Source organism: Centruroides vittatus, unplaced genomic scaffold (genome assembly GCF_030686945.1).
Source record: "Centruroides vittatus isolate TY-2023 unplaced genomic scaffold, ASM3068694v2 contig_748, whole genome shotgun sequence".
NCBI lineage: Eukaryota > Metazoa > Arthropoda > Arachnida > Scorpiones > Buthidae > Centruroides > Centruroides vittatus.
Genome location: NW_027122484.1, coordinates 138,795 through 158,958, shown reverse-complemented (window position 1 = coordinate 158,958; position 20,164 = coordinate 138,795). Strand labels below are relative to the sequence as shown.

At 35.3% G+C, this 20,164-nt stretch overlaps 1 protein-coding gene across 1 annotated transcript; it reads left to right on the top strand.

Moving 5' to 3' along the window:
- Nucleotides 1-14,682: 14,682 nt before the first annotated feature.
- LOC136981226 (huntingtin-interacting protein K) lies at nucleotides 14,683-19,702 on the top strand. The gene is made up of 3 exons (XM_067277505.1): nucleotides 14,683-14,845; nucleotides 19,276-19,383; nucleotides 19,545-19,702. Exons 1-3 carry the CDS (start codon nucleotides 14,696-14,698, stop codon nucleotides 19,638-19,640), a joined length of 354 nt encoding a protein of 117 aa, XP_067133606.1. The 5' UTR covers nucleotides 14,683-14,695; the 3' UTR covers nucleotides 19,641-19,702.
- The last annotated feature ends 462 nt before the right edge of the window (nucleotides 19,703-20,164 follow it).

Here is a 20,164-nt window from a genome sequence, read left to right as displayed (position 1 = left end):
CTTTGTTAGTACAGAAGAAATAAATGTAAATATGCTACTTACACCGCAGTATTTACTTCTTTTATTCCAAAGCAATTTTAAGAAACTATTAATGCTTGGAATTTTAAAAATAATTAGGAAAAATAGTAGGCTTTGAAAATTTAAATATTTTTGCAAAAGATATGCAAAATCCTTACCACAAGTGGGCGTTTTAGTTTTAGTTTAGTTTTAGCATCGACATTGGATCGATTTATCGACATGTTTCTTATTTTATTTTCTGTTAAAAATTAATGAGTTTTCGTGTTTAATTGTGAAGTTTGAATGTTATTTAAATAGATAATGAAATAATAAAGTTATGATTTACATTTATTATATAAAAAATAAAGCAATAATAAAAAAATCAATTTATTATAGATAAATTATCAAATTATCAAATATAAATTATTATTAAAAAATGGGGGTCAAAAAAATTATGAAATATTTGGTGGGCGGCGAGTATAAAAAGATTAAGAACCACTGCCCTAGACTAGACCATCACTGACGCGCAATTAACTGATTGCCATTGGAAGTCGGCTTCTTACAGAAACACAGCTTCCCTGTCATCAAATGTCACGGCACGCCACTGCATTTTCGAAAACTCTTTCTATTATTTTATTTATTATTTTATGGCCCCAGGATAAAACCTTTGCGACATTGTGATGTAATTTAATTTCTACACTTTTCGCAATGTATATATTTTAAAATATAAACGTTTATATATATATTTGCATATGTAAGGGCTCTGTCCTGAATAAGTATTCTTTCATTACTTACCAGAATTCTATTATTTTAAATACCAGTTTAGTTATGGTTGTATTGTACGTGCTGATGAGCAAACTACTTCGATTTTCGCGATTTACAATATGATTGTCACAAGTTTGACGATTAGTTTATTTAAATTACGTAATTTAGTATAAAAAAAATAAGTAAAATAGTAGCAATGTGTTACTTTCTTTTACGAAATCTGCGTGTATTTTTACTCTGTAGGCTGTTATATATTACCGAAATGAAATACGGAAATCAGCCGAAAACGACACTCCACAGTTTTACATTCCGTTTTTTATTTTATGAATGTTAGTGTGTGTGTCGGAGGTACGATATTGTTTATCCTCATTAAAGCATATTAACTCCTGTGCTTTTTGTCGAAAATTTCTGTAATTTTCCAAGGAGGTTTGCTTATTAGGAAAATTAAGGCTAATAAATTTTCGTGGTTAAGAAACAATAGGGGATAAAGATAAAAAGAATTTTTATCATCATTAATCTGCCGAAAAGATTCGTGTATATCTCGAGTAGGGTGAAATATAATGACCGAAATTACCCGTTTACATTTTATATCGTCTATTCCTAATTTAAAAACTAGTTAAGTAACGCTGCATCAGCGTGTAGTCGGAACGAAGCTGCTCGCACCTTTATTTTCCAGATTATGAGGGAAAAAGAAACAAAGAATCATTAGTTTTCAACAATATATTTGATTTCTATTGGATCATTTAAAGGTACAAATATAAGGTCAGAATAAGCCATTAATTAATTGCTATGCGAACGTCTCGTGAAATTCTGTCTTTCACTACGGGTCTTGGACTTACAGACTCGTAGAGATTTCTATTGTAACTCTTTAAAAATACTGAGTCATAAGTAACATAGGTAAGACCGATAGATGTCTCTTTTTTCCCTATATCTATTTTGATTTTTGGAAGAGTTAATCCCTGTGATTTATGTGTAGTCATCGAGTATGCTAAGGTAAGGGAAAACTGTCTACGAGATCGCAATTTACTGCCGTCGTTCAAAGAGCGTGTTATGGGGATTATTTGAAACAGATTACCATAGATGAAAGGTCCTTGATAGCTATCGAATTCCACTAAAATAAACAGAGGAAGAGCTGCAGGGCGAGCATTAGGAGCATATATAATGCAGCGTATAGTTCCTAGTGAACCATTGACGAGACCTCCTTGCACCCATAAGTTGACTCTCAGCATGATTCAAATACTTGGAAAGACCAAGAGCAGAGTCATCCTTGGACGCATGCGGGGCAATATCTGGAGAGTTTTCAGATGCTATATAAGCAAGAGGGCATCAGTTGACTGCAAGTAGTTTTCGTTGCTTTGTTTAACTTGCTCGTTTGTTGGATATAGCTCTACTCCCGTTTGGAACTGATCGAGTTCATCTCTGGATAAACAGGCTCGATTTCTCGTCGTCAGAATGTTCAGATCTGTATCAGAGAAATCACCCGAAGCTAGATGTTGTAAGACATCTGTGAAGGAACTATCTGCGCTATTTTTTCTATGAGAATTACTAAGTTCAATGAACTTCTCAAAAGAATCAAATGCGAATGCAAATGTAATGTAATTTAATGTAATGTCCCAACAGGGTCCCTACCTTTTTGGGACATTACACTCGACTAGAGAGGAGTATCTTTAACAGGAGGAAGCTGATAAAAATCACCAAACAAATAGATAAAGAATCCACCAAACGGCTCATCTTTCTCGGGGTTTATCTCCCTCAATCTTCTCTCGATCATGTAAAGCATTCTTGCACCAATTATTGACATTTCATCGATGATGACGAATTTGAGCGACTTCATCTCAATCTGGAATCTCTGTGCATCTCCATTTAGAGATCGTAATTTCGTACTAACGATAGGAAGTCGAAGGAGAGAATGGATCGTAAAGCCATCAATATTGATCGCTGCTGCTCCACGTTTTAAAAATAAAACTTTTTAAAACTTATTATTCTATAAAGATTCTTTATATTTGATGTGTATCTAGTTAGCGATAACGTTTACCTTTCAAAATTACCGTTTTAATGGTTGTCATATTTTCCGACCACTAGATAACGCTTCTACACGTGCGTGCAGGAAGCGACTGACACTTGACTTCATGCATTCCTTGTCAACATTATAACTTTAGAATGAGTTGTCCGATCTTGATGAAATTTTCTAGGACGACTCATCGTCACTCAAGGATGAACAGATTAAAATTTCAACTCTCAAAAATAATCCATACTGAAAAAAAACTCCTATCTTCAGTTCCACAAAAACGGATCATTTTTGAAAGTTGAAATTTTAATCAGTTCATCCTTGAGTGATGATGACTCGTCGTAGAAAATTTCATCAAGATCGGACAACTCATTCCAGAGTTATTTTGTTGACAAGGAATGCACGAAGTCAAGTATATGTCGTCACTACGTTCCGACAATTAAATCGTTTTCATTTTATTATAATTAAAAATGTAACAATTTTAAAAATAAAATATCGTAAGAAATGGTGCCACCAAGTAATGCAGAAAAAGTCAAGCAATTCGTGGCAGGAATTCTTTTAAACTTTTTTATTTATATTTCATGCATAAAAAATTACCAAGAAAAATAAAAACAATGGTGGAATACGAGAAAACAAGTGAAAAACAAGAGCTACACATTAAGTGATTCTTAATCATATGTAAGCTACACATTTTCTTGTGTAGCTTACATATGATTAATAATCACTTATCAGAATTTTATTTAAAGGAAGTAATATATGAGATCGAATTCAAAATTTCCACGTGTATAACTAATTAATGTAGTGACGTCCTGCAAAAAGTAAATTACGACAAAAGATTCACACAGGAAATAAAAGCGATAACAGAGGATTAGCAAGAAGTAATAATCCCTTGCGATATTTACTTCCTTCTTGGCATCGTTAAGCTGTTCGAAAGATTAATAAATTCCGGTAAATACACACGTTCTCATAAATTAGAGTTTGACGTCTTTGTATTTTACTTTGCATTCACGTACTGTACTTGCATACGTAATTTATCCTTTACAGCAGAAAAAAGTTCTATATAAAAGTTTAATACTTTTAAATATTTTTATAATACATGTAAATCATGCGGCAAGATAACAATAAGAAGAAGAAAAGACAAGTTACAGTTTAAACCATAACAAAAACCAAATAGAGGACACAATGTTTTTACTATAACTCAAACATTCTACTATATATTAGAAAAATGTATTTAATACGGGGTACTAAAAACAATAGAGAACAGAACAAAATGTCAACAGGATCAAAAACCGGATGAAATAAACTCAAAATATATAGATTTTCCTTACATGACAATACTGTTCGAAGCAATAGAAGTGCGTTTACGTAAATGAGCATTAAGTAAGCCCCTACATACGGTAAATTACGTAAAATAATACGAAGAAGTAAATTTGGAAAAATCTCGTATCAAAAGAAAAATATGTATAAGAGAAAGTTTAAAAGAGCGTAATAATAATTTTAAAAACAAATAATAATATTAAAAACTATGAGTCATTTTATTAATCTATATATATAATCGAGACGAGTTAATAATAATAATAATAATAATAATAATAACTCTCCCATGGTCACCACCTGGTCGTGGTGGGAGAGCCCAGTAATTTTACTGATCCATAGGGCAATGCAGGCTGGAGCATAAGCTCCTGGTAGGGACACCCATGCCAGTAAGGTCTATGGGGAGAAATGAAGCTAAGAGTGACCATACCCACATTCTGTGGAGATATTTATTATGGTGATAACTAGATCAAAGTGTGATACCGGCTCGGACGTCGCCCGGGTTAACAAGGTCCGCGTTCGTGAGTTAGGCAGAGGCTCACGTTCGAAAAATAGGCCACAGTCTCCCCTGGTTACCGGTGGCGAAAGCAGCACCAGCCCAAGCATGGCTACTGCAATGCCCTCAACAGATGTGAGGAACCAACCCAGCCTTGGTGTTTCTGTGGCAATGCATCCACAGACCACAAAGGCTGGAAAACCACGCCAACGGATGAAATAAACAGTAGAAATGAACGAGCTTATCATCCGTACTTACTACACAATCACAAAACTTAAAACAAACATGACAGCATACAGACAACAACTACACCATAGATTCACACAACAGTATCCTCACCTCACTGTTACCGAACAAAGGGTTGTTGATCAAAAAAGAACAATTATACACAACAACCTTATTGCACAAACAACACTTGAACTTATCAAACAACAGGTTGCTGATCAAATACATCAACAGACAGAAACATCTAACATTAATGAAGATCATGTAACCTGTCAGGATAATCCAGCAACAAGCATTGATAATAACACACATACAACAATTACCACTAATGATACTACAGACACTTCCTCATCCATCACTGATAACATAGACTTGGATTTAGTTAATACGCTCTCACTTATATTTCAGGAAACACTCACTAAATATACAGGTACAGATCCCACACAACGACCACGAATACCAAAAATCAACACGTCAAAGGAAGTAGGAAAAACACTAAATTATGTAAACACTCACTTACTACCACACTACATTCATTCAATTTCTACACTCGCAGACATTCATACATTAGTTTATGCTGGGGCAGTCACAGTAGTGACACACCATGGACTGAAAGTACAATCACAGACAAATACACAGAAAACACAATTCTATCACAAGCCTGCCTGGCAGAGAAAAATAGAAACACAAATAAATGACATTAGACAGCAATTAAACAGGCTAACACAATACACTAAAAACAACATAACACCCAAATTAAGGAAACAGCTCAAAAACATTTTTAAGAAAATAAAAACACGCACAAAACATGAACATCACAACACACACATTACAGAATACATTGATACACTAAAACAAAAACTTGCTGCCAAAGCACGTAGACTCAATCGATACAAAACATGTACACTACGAAAACAACAAAATAAATTATTTACAAACAATGAAAAACTCTTTTACAGACAAATTAATAACAAAGCAAACACTGATACACAGCACAGTGGCACACCAACAGAAGAAGAACTCACAACATATTGGTCTTCTCTTTGGTCCAGTGCTGTCATGCACAATGCTGATGCAGGCTGGATCGAGGAGGAGAACAGAAACTTGCACAACATACCAACTATGCCCTGTGTTGAAATAAACATACATGATTTCCAATACACTGTTAACAGAACACACAACTGGAAGACACCTGGTGTAGACAACATTCACAATTTCTGGTACAAAAAGTTTACATCACTGCACCAGGAACTAGCTAAACATCTAACACACATCATCATCAATCCACAAGACATGCCAAAATTTCTTACTCAGGGCATCACCTACATGAAACCTAAAAACAACAATACCACAGACCCCACACAATACAGACCAATTACATGTCTTCCAACACTCTACAAATTATTGACATCCTGTATTGCAAACAAAATATACAAACATGTTGAAGAACACGACATTCTAACAGAACAACAAAAAGGTTGTCGTAGAAACCACAGGGGATGCAAAGAACAGTTACTCATAGATTCAGTCATTCTACGGCAAGCACACAGACAACACAGAAACATACACATGGCATATATAGACTACAGAAAAGCATTCGACAGTGTTCCACACAGTTGGCTGCTACATATCCTACACATGTACAAAATACATCCATCACTCATTGCATTCTTTCAAAACACTATGCAGCACTGGAGAACAACACTACATCTCAGAGTTAATAACACTTCCATACAAACAAACCAAATTTTTATTAGGCGAGGAATTTTTCAAGGAGATTCCTTGAGTCCTCTCTGGTTCTGCTTAGCCCTGAACCCATTATCCAACATGTTAAACAACACGCAATATGGTTACAATATTAGACACAAAAAAACAACACAGTTTACACTGTCACATCTCATGTACATGGATGACATAAAACTTTATGCATCCACACAAAAACAACTTCATCAACTCCTACAAATCACACATTCATACACCAAGGACATACAAATGGAATTTGGCCTAGATAAATGCAAAACAGTTCACATAGAAAAAGGAATCCTGAAGAAAGAAGATTTTGCACTTGGAAATGGAGACATTATTGAATCCATGGAAGAGGGCGAGTTCTACAAGTATTTAGGATTCCAACAGGCCAAACTAACAGAACATACACAAATAAAGCAAAGATTAATTAAAGAATACCAAAGTAGGTTAAATGCTATTCTCAGAACACAATTAAATGCAAAACACACAGTTAAAGCAATAAACACATATGTCATCCCAGTACTCACATATTCTTTTGGAGTTATACATTGGACTCACACAGATCTTGAGCAACTCCAAAGGAAAACAAGAACAACACTTACTAAGCATAAACAACATCATCCTAAATCCGCCACAGAAAGATTAACCCTTCCACGTAAAGATGGCGGACGTGGCCTGATTGACATAGTTAACCTTCACTACAAACAAATACAGTCACTGCGAGAGTTTTTCTACAAAAAACAAGAAACATCACAATTACATAAAGCAGTAACTCTAGCAGACTCGAATAACACACCATTAAACTTACACTCACATCATATGGACACAACACAACATATAAAAAGCATAGACACCATTAAGCAATCGTGGGCTCGAAAGGCACTCCATGGCAGGCATCCTTATGATCTGGCCCAGGATTTTGTTGACAAAACTGCGTCAAACAGCTGGTTAGCTCGGGGATGCCTCTTTGGGGAGACGGAAGGATTCATGATTGCCATACAGGATCAGGTCATAAATACTAAAAACTACAGAAAACACATACTCAAAGATGCAACACTCACAAATGACACATGCAGAAAATGTCACATCATGCCAGAAACTATACAACACATCACCTCTGGTTGCAAGCTCTTGGCACAGACAGATTATTTACACAGACATAACCAAGTAGCAAATATAATACACCAAGAGCTTGCAAAGAAACACAAATTAGCAGACATCCACGAACCATACTACAAATACATTCCACAGACAGTATTGGAAAACGACACGCACAAAATGTACTACGACAGAGCCATAATCACAGATAAAACAATTTACCACAACAGACCAGACATCACACTCATTGACAAACACAATAAAATTACATACATTATAGACATATCCATTCCAAACACTCACAATATACAAAACGCATGCACTGAAAAAATTAGCAAGTACACAGAACTCGCCCAGGAAATAAGGCATCTGTGGAGGATGGATAAGGTGCTTATTGTACCTGTTGTTCTCTCCTCTACAGGTGTCATACCACACACACTACACAAAAGCCTGGGCACATTAGAATTGAATAGAAACACATACATCACTCTACAGAAGGCCACTATATTGAATACATGTCATATTGTGAGAAAATTCCTGAATACAGACACACACACTGATACACTTCTTTAATTTCTGTTTTGGTTACTATGCCTTGACTTTGGTCCGGCATAGTACTTAGCCACCGGTGTTAACCGAGTATATCTAACTTAACCCAACATAATAATAATAATAATAACTCTCCCATGGTCACCACCTGGTCGTGGTGGGAGAGCCCAGTAATTTTACTGATCCATAGGGCAATGCAGGCTGGAGCACAAGCTCCTGGTAGGGACACCCATGCCAGTAAGGTCTATGGGGAGAAATGAAGCTAAGAGTGACCACAAACCCACATTCTGTGGAGATACGTATTATGGTAGTAACCAGATCCAAATGTGATACCGGCTCGGACGTCGCCCGGGTTAACAAGGTCCGCGTTCGTGAGTTAGGCAGAGGCTCACGTTCGAAAAATAGGCCACAGTCTCCCTTGGTTACCGGTGGCGAAAGCAGCACCGGCCCAAGCATGGCTACTGCAATGCCCTCAACAGATGTGAGGAACCAACCCAGCCTTGGTGTTTCTGTGGCAATGCATCCACAGACCACAAAGGCTGGAAAACCACGCCAACGGATGAAATGGACGGTAGAAATGAATGAGTTTATCATCCGTACTTACTACACGATCACAAAACTCGAAACAAACATGACAGCATACAGACAACAACTACACCTTAGATTCACACAACAGTATCCTCATCTCACTGTCACCGAACAAAGGGTTGTTGATCAAAAAAGAACAATTATACACAACAACCTTATTCTACAAACAACACTTGAACTTATCAAACAACAGGTTGCTGATCAAATACATCAACAGACAGAAACATCTAACATTAATGAAGATCATGTAACCTGTCAGGATAATCCAGGAACAAGCATTGATAATAACACACATACAACAATTACCACTAATGATACTACAGACACTTCCTCATCCATCACTGATAACATAGACATGGATTTAGTTAATACGCTCTCACTTATATTTCAGGAAACACTCACTAAATATACAGGCACAGATCCCATACAAAGACCACGAATACCAAAAATCAACACGTCGAAGGAAGTAGGAAAAACACTAAATTATGTAAACACTCACTTACTACCACACTACATTAATTCAGTTTCTACACTCTCAGACATTCATACATTAGTTTATGCTGGGGCAGTCACAGTAGTGACACAACATGGACTGAAAGTACAATCACAGACAAATACACAGAAAACACAATTCTATCACAAACCTGCCTGGCAGAGAAGAATAGAAACACAAATAAATGACATTAGACAGCAATTAGGCAGGCTGACACAATACACTAAAAACAACATAACACCCAAATTAAGGAAAACAGCTCAAAAACATTTTCAAGAAAATAAAAACACATACAAAACATGAACATCACAACACACACATTACAGAATACATTGATACACTAAAACAAAAACTTGCTGCCAAAGCACGTAGACTCAAACGATACAAAACATGTACACTACGAAAACAACAAAATAAATTATTTACAAACAATGAAAAACTCTTTTACAGACAAATTAATAACAAAGCAAACACTGATACACAGCACAGTGGCACACCAACAGAAGAAGAACTCACAACATATTGGTCTTCTCTTTGGTCCAGTGCTGTCACGCACAATGCTGAAGCAGGCTGGATCGAGGAGGAGAACAAAAACTTACACAACATACCAACTATGCCCTGTGTTGAAATAAGCATACATGATTTCCAATACACTGTTAACAGAACACACAACTGGAAGACACCTGGTGTAGACAACATTCACAATTTCTGGTACAAAAAGTTTACATCACTGCACCAGGAACTAGCTAAACACCTAACACACATCATCATCAATCCACAAGACATGCCAAATTTTCTTACTCAGGGCATCACCTACATGAAACCTAAAAACAACAATACCACAGACCCCACACAATACAGACCAATTACATGTCTTCCAACACTCTACAAATTATTGACATCCTGTATTGCAAACAAAATATACAAACATGTTGAAGAACACGACATTCTAACAGAACAACAAAAAGGTTGCCGTAGAAATCACAAGGGATGCAAAGAACAGTTACTCATAGATTCAGTCATTCTACGGCAAGCACACAAACAACACAGAAACATACACATGGCATATATAGACTACAGAAAAGCATTCGACAGTGTTCCACACAGTTGGCTGCTACATATTCTACACATGTACAAAATACATCCATCACTCATTGCATTCTTTCAAAACACTATGCAGCACTGGAGAACAACACTACATCTCAGGGTTAGTAACACTTCCATACAAACAAACCAAATTTTTATTAGGCGAGGAATTTTTCAAGGAGATTCCTTGAGTCCTCTCTGGTTCTGCCTAGCCTTGAATCCATTATCCAACATGTTAAACAACACGCAATATGGTTACAATATCAGGCATGAAAAAACAACACAGTATACACTGTCACATCTCATGTACATGGATGACATAAAACTTTATGCATCCACACAAAAACAACTTCATCAACTCCTACAAATCACACATTCATACACCAAGGACATACAAATGGAATTTGGCCTAGATAAATGCAAAACACTTCACATAGAAAAAGGAATCCTGAAGAAAGAAGATTTTGCACTTGGAAATGGAGACGTTATTGAATCCATGGAAGAGGGCGAGTTCTACAAGTATTTAGGATTCCAACAGGCCAAACTAACAGAACATGCACAAATAAAGCAAAGATTAATTAAAGAATACCAAAGTAGGTTAAATGCTATTCTCAGAACAGAGTTAAATGCAAAACACACAGTTAAAGCAATAAACACATATGTCATCCCAGTACTCACATATTCTTTTGGAGTTATACATTGGACTCACACAGATCTTGAGCAACTCCAAAGGAAAACAAGAACAACACTTACTAAGCATAAACAACATCATCCTAAATCTGCCACAGAAAGATTAATCCTTCCACGTAAAGATGGCGGGCGTGGCCTGATTGACATAGTTAACCTTCACTACAAACAAATACAGTTACTGCGAGAGTTTTTATATGAAAAACAAGAAATATCACAATTACATAAAGCAGTAACTCTAGCAGACTCGAATAACACACCATTAAACTTACACTCACATCATATGGACACAACACAACATATAAAAAGCATAGACACCATTAAGCAATCGTGGGCTCGAAAGGCACTCCATGGCAGGCATCTTTATGATCTGGCCCATGATTTTGTTGACAAAACTGCGTCAAACAGCTGGTTAGCTCGGGGATGCCTCTTTGGGGAGACGGAAGGATTCATGATTGCCATACAGGATCAGGTCATAAATACTAAAAACTACAGAAAACACATACTCAAAGATGCAACACTCACAAATGACACATGCAGAAAATGTCACGTCATGCCAGAAACTATACAACACATCACCTCTGGTTGCAAGCTCTTGGCACAAACAGATTATTTACACAGACATAATCAAGTAGCAAATATAATACACCAAGAGCTTGCAAGGAAACACAAATTAGTAGACATCCATGAACCATATTACAAATACATTCCACGGACAGTATTGGAAAACAACACGCACAAAATGTACTACAACAGAGCCATAATCACAGATAAAACAATTTACCACAACAGACCAGACATCACACTCATTGACAAACACAATAAAATCACATACATTATAGACATATCCATTCCAAACACTCACAATATACAAAACGCATGCACTGAAAAAATTAGCAAGTACACAGAACTCGCCCAGGAAATAAGGCATCTGTGGAGGATGGATAAGGTGCTTATTGTACCTGTTGTTCTCTCCTCTACAGGTGTCATACCACACACACTACACAAAAGCCTGGGCACATTACAATTGAATAGAAACACATACATCACACTACAGAAGGCCACTATATTGAATACATGTCATATTGTGAGAAAATTCTTGAATACAGACACACACACTGATACACTTCTTTAATTTCTGTTTTGGTTACTATGCCTTGACTTTGGTCCGGCATAGTACACAGCCACCGGTGTTAACCGAGTATATCTCACTTAACCCAACAAAATAATAATAATAATAATCAGCGCAGAGCCCAAACGGTTAGGAGTTGAAAGTTGAAATTTGGTACATAGTTAGGGTACGTCACGAAAACGCACACTAAGAAGGGATTTTTTCGAAATTCTTCTCCACGGGGGAGAGGGACAGGATTAAGTCTTAACACTTCCATCAACAATGGAAATGTTAAGTAACAATGTAAGTATTAAGTAACAATGAAAGTGTCAACAATGGAATTGTTAAGAATGGAAGTGTTAACAATGGAGGTGTTACGTAACAATGGGAATGTTAAGAGCCCAAACGGTTAAGAGTTGAAAGTTGAAATTTGGTACATAGTTAGGTTACGTCACGAGAACGCACACTATGAAGGGATTTTTCGAAATTCTTCTCCACGGGGGAGAGGGACAGGATTAAGTCTTAACACTTCCATCAACAATGGAAATGTTAAGTAACAATGTAAGTATTAAGTAACAATGGAAGTGTCAACAATGGAATTGTTAAGAATGGAAGTGTTAACAATGGAGGTGTTACGTAACAATGGGAATGTTAAGAGCCCAAACGGTTAAGAGTTGAAAGTTGAAATTTGGTACATAGTTAGGGTACGTCACGAAAACGCACACTAAGAAGGGATTTTTCGAAATTCTTCTCCACGGGGGAGAGGGACAGGATTAAGTCTTAACACTTCCATCAACAATGGAAATGTTAAGTAACAATGTAAGTATTAAGTAACAATGGAAGTGTCAACAATGGAATTGTTAAGAATGGAAGTGTTAACAATGGAGGTGTTACGTAACAATGGGAATGTAAAGAGCCCAAACGGTTAAGAGTTGAAAGTTGAAATTTGGTACATAGTTAGGTTACGTCACGAGAACGCACACTATGAAGGGATTTTTCGAAATTCCTCCCCACGGGGAGAGGGACAGGATTAAGGCTTAACACTCCCATCAACAATGAAAGTGTTACGTAACAATAAAAGTGTTAAGGGAAAGCGACGTGCAAGACGCAGATGGAGAAGAAACGGGCGCTGGAGGAAAAAAAAATAGAGTAATATGTTAGAGCATATTCGATTTTCAAATTCGACCTTTTATTAAAAATATTTAGTTTGTTGATGAAATTACTATCTTTCTTTTGTGACTATAACGTAATAATCTTAATCTTCGCTATCGTTACTTTTGCCCGAGCAACGCCGGGTCTACCTGCTAGTTTATAATAAAATTATTTAGAGTTAGTTGAATATTAGCAATAAACGGCTGTGATTAAAAGGTATACTAGAGTCTATAGTGAAATATTTATAGAAACTTTTCTTTTTTCACATGATTTCTATTATTTGTTTTTTAAATCTTTGAATGAAGAGTTCATTTCACGACTTATAATACTCTTCTGACCATAAAGATTTACATTTCCTGTAAGAATATTTAAAAACGATAGATTTTTTGTAGGGAATTTTTATTTCCTGTTGTTAAAAAGTAAATTACGTATGCAAGTATGTGAATGAATAATAGAATAGAGAGTATCCAAATTCCAATTTATCAAACCATTTTTTATTAACAGGAAACGATAAATCTTTTAGCAGTTGAAATACGCAAAGAAGGAAGTGAAAAATATCAGAAGGGAATTATCACTTCTACTACCTTTGATATCGCTTTCTATTTCCTGTCTGAATTTTTTTCATAATTTGCTTTTTGCAGAACATCACTAGATTAATTAATGTGTTGATGTTCCGCAGGCCATCGTCATTCAAGTAAGTGTTACGACGTGACAGTACTGGTCATTTCCTTAGCCGATCATCAAAGTGTTGCTGATCATTTATATTAAATCAAATATATTTTATAAAAAAGCGCCGCTTTCCTGTAAGCCTAGAAGTTCGACAATGGCGTTTGGAAAGTCAGTGGAATTATGCTCGACATTCCAAACGCCATTGTCGAACTTCTAGGCTTACAGGAAAGCGGCGCCGAACGTCCGACGTATACGTTTTCGCGTTTAAAACTTTGGCCTCAACCTCGCTATTAAGTGATCTGGTTTCTCCAGAAGTTTTACATTTTAATTAATAAAATATTCAGCAGTTGCAGAGTAGACAGTACTATTGTATGCTGCTACAGTAGTTGGTCGCGAGTTTTCGGATAAATACACATGGTCTAGTGGCTCTGTGGTTTTTTCAGATATTTTTCACGAGTCTCACATCTATATAGGAGCCACTTGTTTATAGAAAAAGTCCGCGAAACATACCTTTTTAACACATCGCTCAAGTGTTGCTTTGCTTTATTTTATTAATCCTACAAAATTCGTACAGATCGCATTAATATAGTTTTTCCCGTAAGGTCTGCCTAAATTTTGAAAATTTTGGTGCGGATTTTGGGCGATATTTCGATTGTAACTTCAGGTGGAATTTATCTGGCAACCTGACAGTAGCACGTGTGGGGGATAGTAATGGCGGATGATACGGACGAATCGGCAGGTAACGTGGAAGAACAAAAGCCGCAGAAAAAGGCGGCTAAACACGACAGCGGAGCCGCAGATTTAGAGAAAGTAACAGATTATGCGGAGGAAAAAGAAATAAGTTCTCAGGACATCGCTGGAGTAAGTATGGAGTCGTTTTTGTTGTTAGTCACGTGGGAAGCATTGAACTGGCAAAGTGCTTTGGTTTGGTCCCGAAACGGTACAAATGTGTCTCAGAATGGTCAATTACGTATTGTGACGTCACAATTATGCAATTTTTAATTTAAAAATTACGTGATTTCCAGGGTTCAATTCATGCTCCGAATCAAACGGTTGGGACCTCATACCTATAGGTGCAAAAAAGTCAAAGGAACCATACGTCTACAAGCAACCCTTTGCTAGTTAGACCCCCGAAATTGGCTTACTTCCAGATTGCATGCCCGTTGACTGTTCGTGGAGTACTTGATGTAGTTTTAAGGAGTGTGTGGCTCGCCCTCGTGCAGGTACTGAGGTGCAAGTACCAAAGTCTATGATTACATGCAGAGCAATAGCAAGCCTTGACTGATGCAGAGCATGAAGAAATAACAGTATATTGGTTTGCAGTAAAAACTAACCTTTGGAGGTGAATATCTTGCGCAGGGTTACATGTACAGGAGGTATGGTTTCATTGAGTTTTTTGCTCGTACAAGGGGGTCTATAACTCTGGAGTTGTAAATCCCTCATTCGGTGTTCACGTCTTACCAATTTCGGGCCCATACTGAAGTTTGTATATAGTTAATCAGTCTTCTGACCCCCCCAAGTGTTCTTTATCTAGTCATGATTTTCATCTCTGTTCTCAAGATTAAAGGACAGGTGGATGATAGTGGGAATCTATAGGTCTGCAATTCGAAAATTACAGCCCACTGAAGTGGTTGGGTCCTTATTACAGCTATATACTATAGCTATCAGTTTCTTTGACTCCTGTGGAGTCAAACTGATGTCTATATGTGACTCTTTGCTAAATGTAATGGTATAGTATGTATTTGTTATATATATAACTCACACAAAGGATCACATGTATGTCATCAGTTTCTTTGACTTTAAGGTCCCAACTGCCTCATTCAGAGATGCATTTCTACCTTAATGAGTATGCTGAATGCTATACATGCTATAATACTGTATGTAATTGTTAACTCTATTACAGCTACATTTGTATTAAATTGAATAGATTTCTTTTTGGATGGTAAATATATATATATATTTTTTTTTATAAAATGATATCTTTTACATGTAATTAAAATCAAATTTCATAACCTAGGTATAGCACTGCTCTCTCTCTGAATTATTTTTTAAAAAGAGACATATTTGATAACATAATTGAAGCGTGCAATGCCATAATGTTGTAAATGCCAAAAAACAAACTTTTCAGGAGAGAGAAAAAACACTTTTTCTAATGAACAAACTTTAATCAAATGCTATAAAAATTATTTGAACAATTTACACTTTGGAATAAAACATTGGGTTTAATTTCAAACACCCAAGTATGATGGTAAGGAAACAAAAAAGTTTAAAAACAGGGTTAGAGCCATAACGTTGTAAATGCCAAAATTGTGCAAGTGCATAAAGTTGTAAATGCCAAAAACAATTGCAATCATAAAATTAATGTTTCTACAACTGAAAAACAGTTTTGAATACCAAAAACTTACATTTAAATTATTAAACACAATTTACAAATTCAATATCAATTTAACATTAAAAACTGGCAATAATCTATTAGTGACTGCTTCCTGGCTTCAACAATGTTGCGCCAAAAGTCACGTGGCTTGCACTTTGGCACTTAAAACGTTATGGCTTGCACATAAATTTATCTTCAAAATATAGCCACTTAGAGCGCCACTATCGCCACAATATTTTTTTTTTTTTTTGTAGGAAAAAACATTGCATTTAAAATTCATTTCTTCAATAAAACGTATTTTGAAAAAAATGGCATTTACAACCTTATGGCATTGCACGCTTCAATATAGAATTTTTTGTCACCAACCCATATAAAAAAGGATATAAACAAAAAAAATCATAGGACTACATATAAACTCTGCACCGTGGGCCTGCATCGATTGCATAAGCTTGTTTCTGTTGTAGAGTGTCACATTGGACAGCAGAGGCATACGAAACATGCCACGTGACCCTGCTTTGATGTCACTTGGTCACGTGACTACCTCAAAATGAAACATCGGCCATGTGATGAGAACTTTTTGGTCTAAAATGTGTGGTTTTATTTTTGAACATCAGCCTGAGGATGTTCATTCAAGATGGAAGAAAATGTTTGTTGTTTTTAATGTGAAAATTTAAATTTGTATTTTTCCTTTTTATAAGAAGAAATTAAACACACATGTTTGCTAATATGTTATTTGCTAACATACTGTATAATTGTATTTAATTTAACTTACTTGTTCCTGAATCCATATTTTTAATTTTTAATTTCTTTGTCATATAGATAGGCTTACAATTGTGGCTAAGCAGGGAGAAAATACCGATTGAATTTATTGCTGACGAGTCATTTTAAAGTTCATGCTCTATCCATGGTTGCCACATGCAGTTCTACTAGACACTTATTGCACTTCTATATACAATTTTTTTTTATAATAAATTTGGCAAATACAAACACATTTAATATTTTTGTAACTTTTCTATTGCATAGTGTAATATACACAGCAATTATAAGTGTAACTCACAACTAGGGTTTCTCCCGACAGGATTTCGGCTGTTTTTTAACCGGGGAAATTCTTCTCATCCTGGGAATCACGCAAATTTCTTTAAAATTCGCCTTTTTGTTATTTTGTGTTAAATTTGAAGAAATTTTGCAAATAGAAAGTATAATTAACCCATAAACTGTCAGAATACATTTGTATTTATTAATTTTAAGCTTGCTTATTAGTTTTTAAAATTTTTGCTTATGGCATGTCACAGATTGTCAATAATTAATATGTAGCCTATTTATGACAGGTCTCTGAAAATTCTTTACTTCTCAGAACCTATAATATCTGGAATAAATGTGCTTATGCTGTCTTAATTTTTAACCACGTCCGGTAGCTTCAATAACTGCATCATGCCAGGATACAGACAAGTACAAAGTATGCGAGTATGAAGATTTTCTTCATAAACCTGATTATTAAAGCCAGACAAACTGTCAAATTTATCCGGCTGTAAGCTTGATGCTTCTATTAAAGCAGTTGAGGTAGACAAATCAAGAATACTAGACGGCTAAGGACATACTGTAAAGCATCGCGAAAACGAATTAGAAATCTTCCAGGTTACAGGTGATAAAACACATAACATCTGTTTTCCCTTAAATGCATTAAAGACTATTCTACCCACATCAATTGAATCAAAAAGGGCATTCTCGGTAGCAGGACTTTAGTAAAATAAGAATCAAATTGAGTGTGAGAGTATTGACCATCTCTGCTTTTTAAAATGTTAATATAAAATAATATTGTAAATTTTTATAATATGTTGTATTTAAATACATGCTTGTCCCAGGATTACGGGAAAAAGTGCCCGGGACAGGCAAATGTTCGGGTTTGGGAAATGAGAAAACCCTACTCACAACATAACATCAAATGGTCGACTGAATTTAGGGTATCACATCATCTATTTATACTTAAAATACTATAAATAGATGATGTATTTCAGAGAAGCAGTGTATGGCTCTTACAATGATAAGGTTTAGCTAGCCGTGTACTGTATGTTACCTGAATTGGATAATGAATAGATTGTTTCCTAGTTCTTGGAGGTGAAGTGTATACGAATGAAACTAGCTAACCTAATTTGTTGATGTGTTTGTTCTTTGGTATTTCCTATAATTGGATAGAAATTAATTGACTGATTTATTTTTACTCTTTCATAAATAAGTCTGTATCCAGGTGTAAGAAGTAAAGTAGTTATAACTCAAATATTGTTGTGCACATACATAGCTAATATCCTTCACTTCTGGATTAGTCCATGCTACGGCACGCAAGAGCATCCTAATCCGTATTCACGAAATGCATCGTAACTGTTTTGTCATGTTTGGAAGTTTTGTATAGATGTAGAATCCACTTTACCCATGCACCACTTGAAAATTAGACTTCTTTCAGTATAAACGATGACTATTCTGGAGAGAATGTGTGATTCTTTGTGCGTCAACTGTTTCTTCAATAGTATTAAAGACAATAAACTTTTAGTTAGATAGTTGAGTAGTAAAGGCAGTACATTATTTGGACTAAATATTGGCAGTTTAGCTGCCATTTTGTGTTAAATTTAATAATTAGAAATAGATTAATTTAGAATATAATCAAACATCTATTCTTTGTCTGAATTACATATCTTAAATTATAAGGCTAATATGTTTAATAAGAAATTTAGAAAATGCTTTTGTTTTGCATGTCGTAAAGTTATAACTCTTAGAAACTGCATGCAGTAAATAATTTTAGTATCCGAAGCATGTAAATTCAGTTATTGTTAACCTTTTTCTGTGAGATATTTTTTGGAATTTTGTACTTTTAAAATGTTTAATGTGGATATAAAGCGTAGTAATTATCAAAAAATTTTTCCAGGCGATGTCCCTGATAGGTGACAAACATTCAAAGGAAACTGCGGAAAAGGCGGCGAGACAAAAGGAATTGGCTAAAGTGACGATAAAGAAGGAAGACTTGGAATTAATTGTAATTCTGTTTGCTTCCTGCTTCTTATGTTTGTTTATATTTTCTTGGAATTTTTTTAAAATTTAAAAGCATTAAAATTTTGGAATTATTTAATTCATTAAAAATTTAAATATTATATCTTGCAATTTACATGCTAAAGTACTAATTTTGTTTTTTGTCAGATGAGAGAAATGGAAATACCTCGTTCTGTAGCGGAGTTAAAGCTAAGGGAACATCACGGAAATGTCGTGGAGGCTCTTATCGAGCTAACCAATTGAAAATATTGTCTTTTTTAATTTGTTATTTATCAAATAAAACAGTTGTGTTTTCTTTTCTCTTACTTTTTGTTATATAAATTGTTTTAAAAGTTACAAAATTTGCTATTTTGTGCACTTTAATTTTTTACAAATTCACTTGAATTAGCTTCAGTTCTGCTTATAATACAGTTATACGAAACGTATAAAATAAAACGATGGTTATAACTTCTGAAATTATACAAAAATTGCTAAGAAACGAAGCTTAAAATCTCCTATAGTTTTTTTTAGCATATTTCTGATAAATTTAACTATTCAAATTGCTGTAAACAATAATGAATTATTTATGCATTCTTTATTATTCTGAGATAGCAGTTTAATAAAATCTTTGATACATTTAAATTATTATTTAAGCATACAAAATTTAAAACTTGAGGAACTCTGTGTGCCCATTGTAGTACATTAAATTACAATGGGAACAGTTGAATGACGAGAAATGGAGCCCAACATTACCTGGGAGAGACCACTAGTGAATAGACATTCCTAAC

Bases quoted from the DNA above. Each gene is read 5' to 3' on its own strand.
- LOC136981226 (XM_067277505.1), top strand. From the start codon at position 14,696: ATGGCGGATGATACGGACGAATCGGCAGGTAACGTGGAAGAACAAAAG. The intron at 14,846-19,275 runs GTAAGTATGGAG...AAATTTTTCCAG, and splicing joins GTTCTCAGGACATCGCTGGA to GCGATGTCCCTGATAGGTGA. The intron at 19,384-19,544 runs GTAATTCTGTTT...GTTTTTTGTCAG, and splicing joins AGGAAGACTTGGAATTAATT to ATGAGAGAAATGGAAATACC.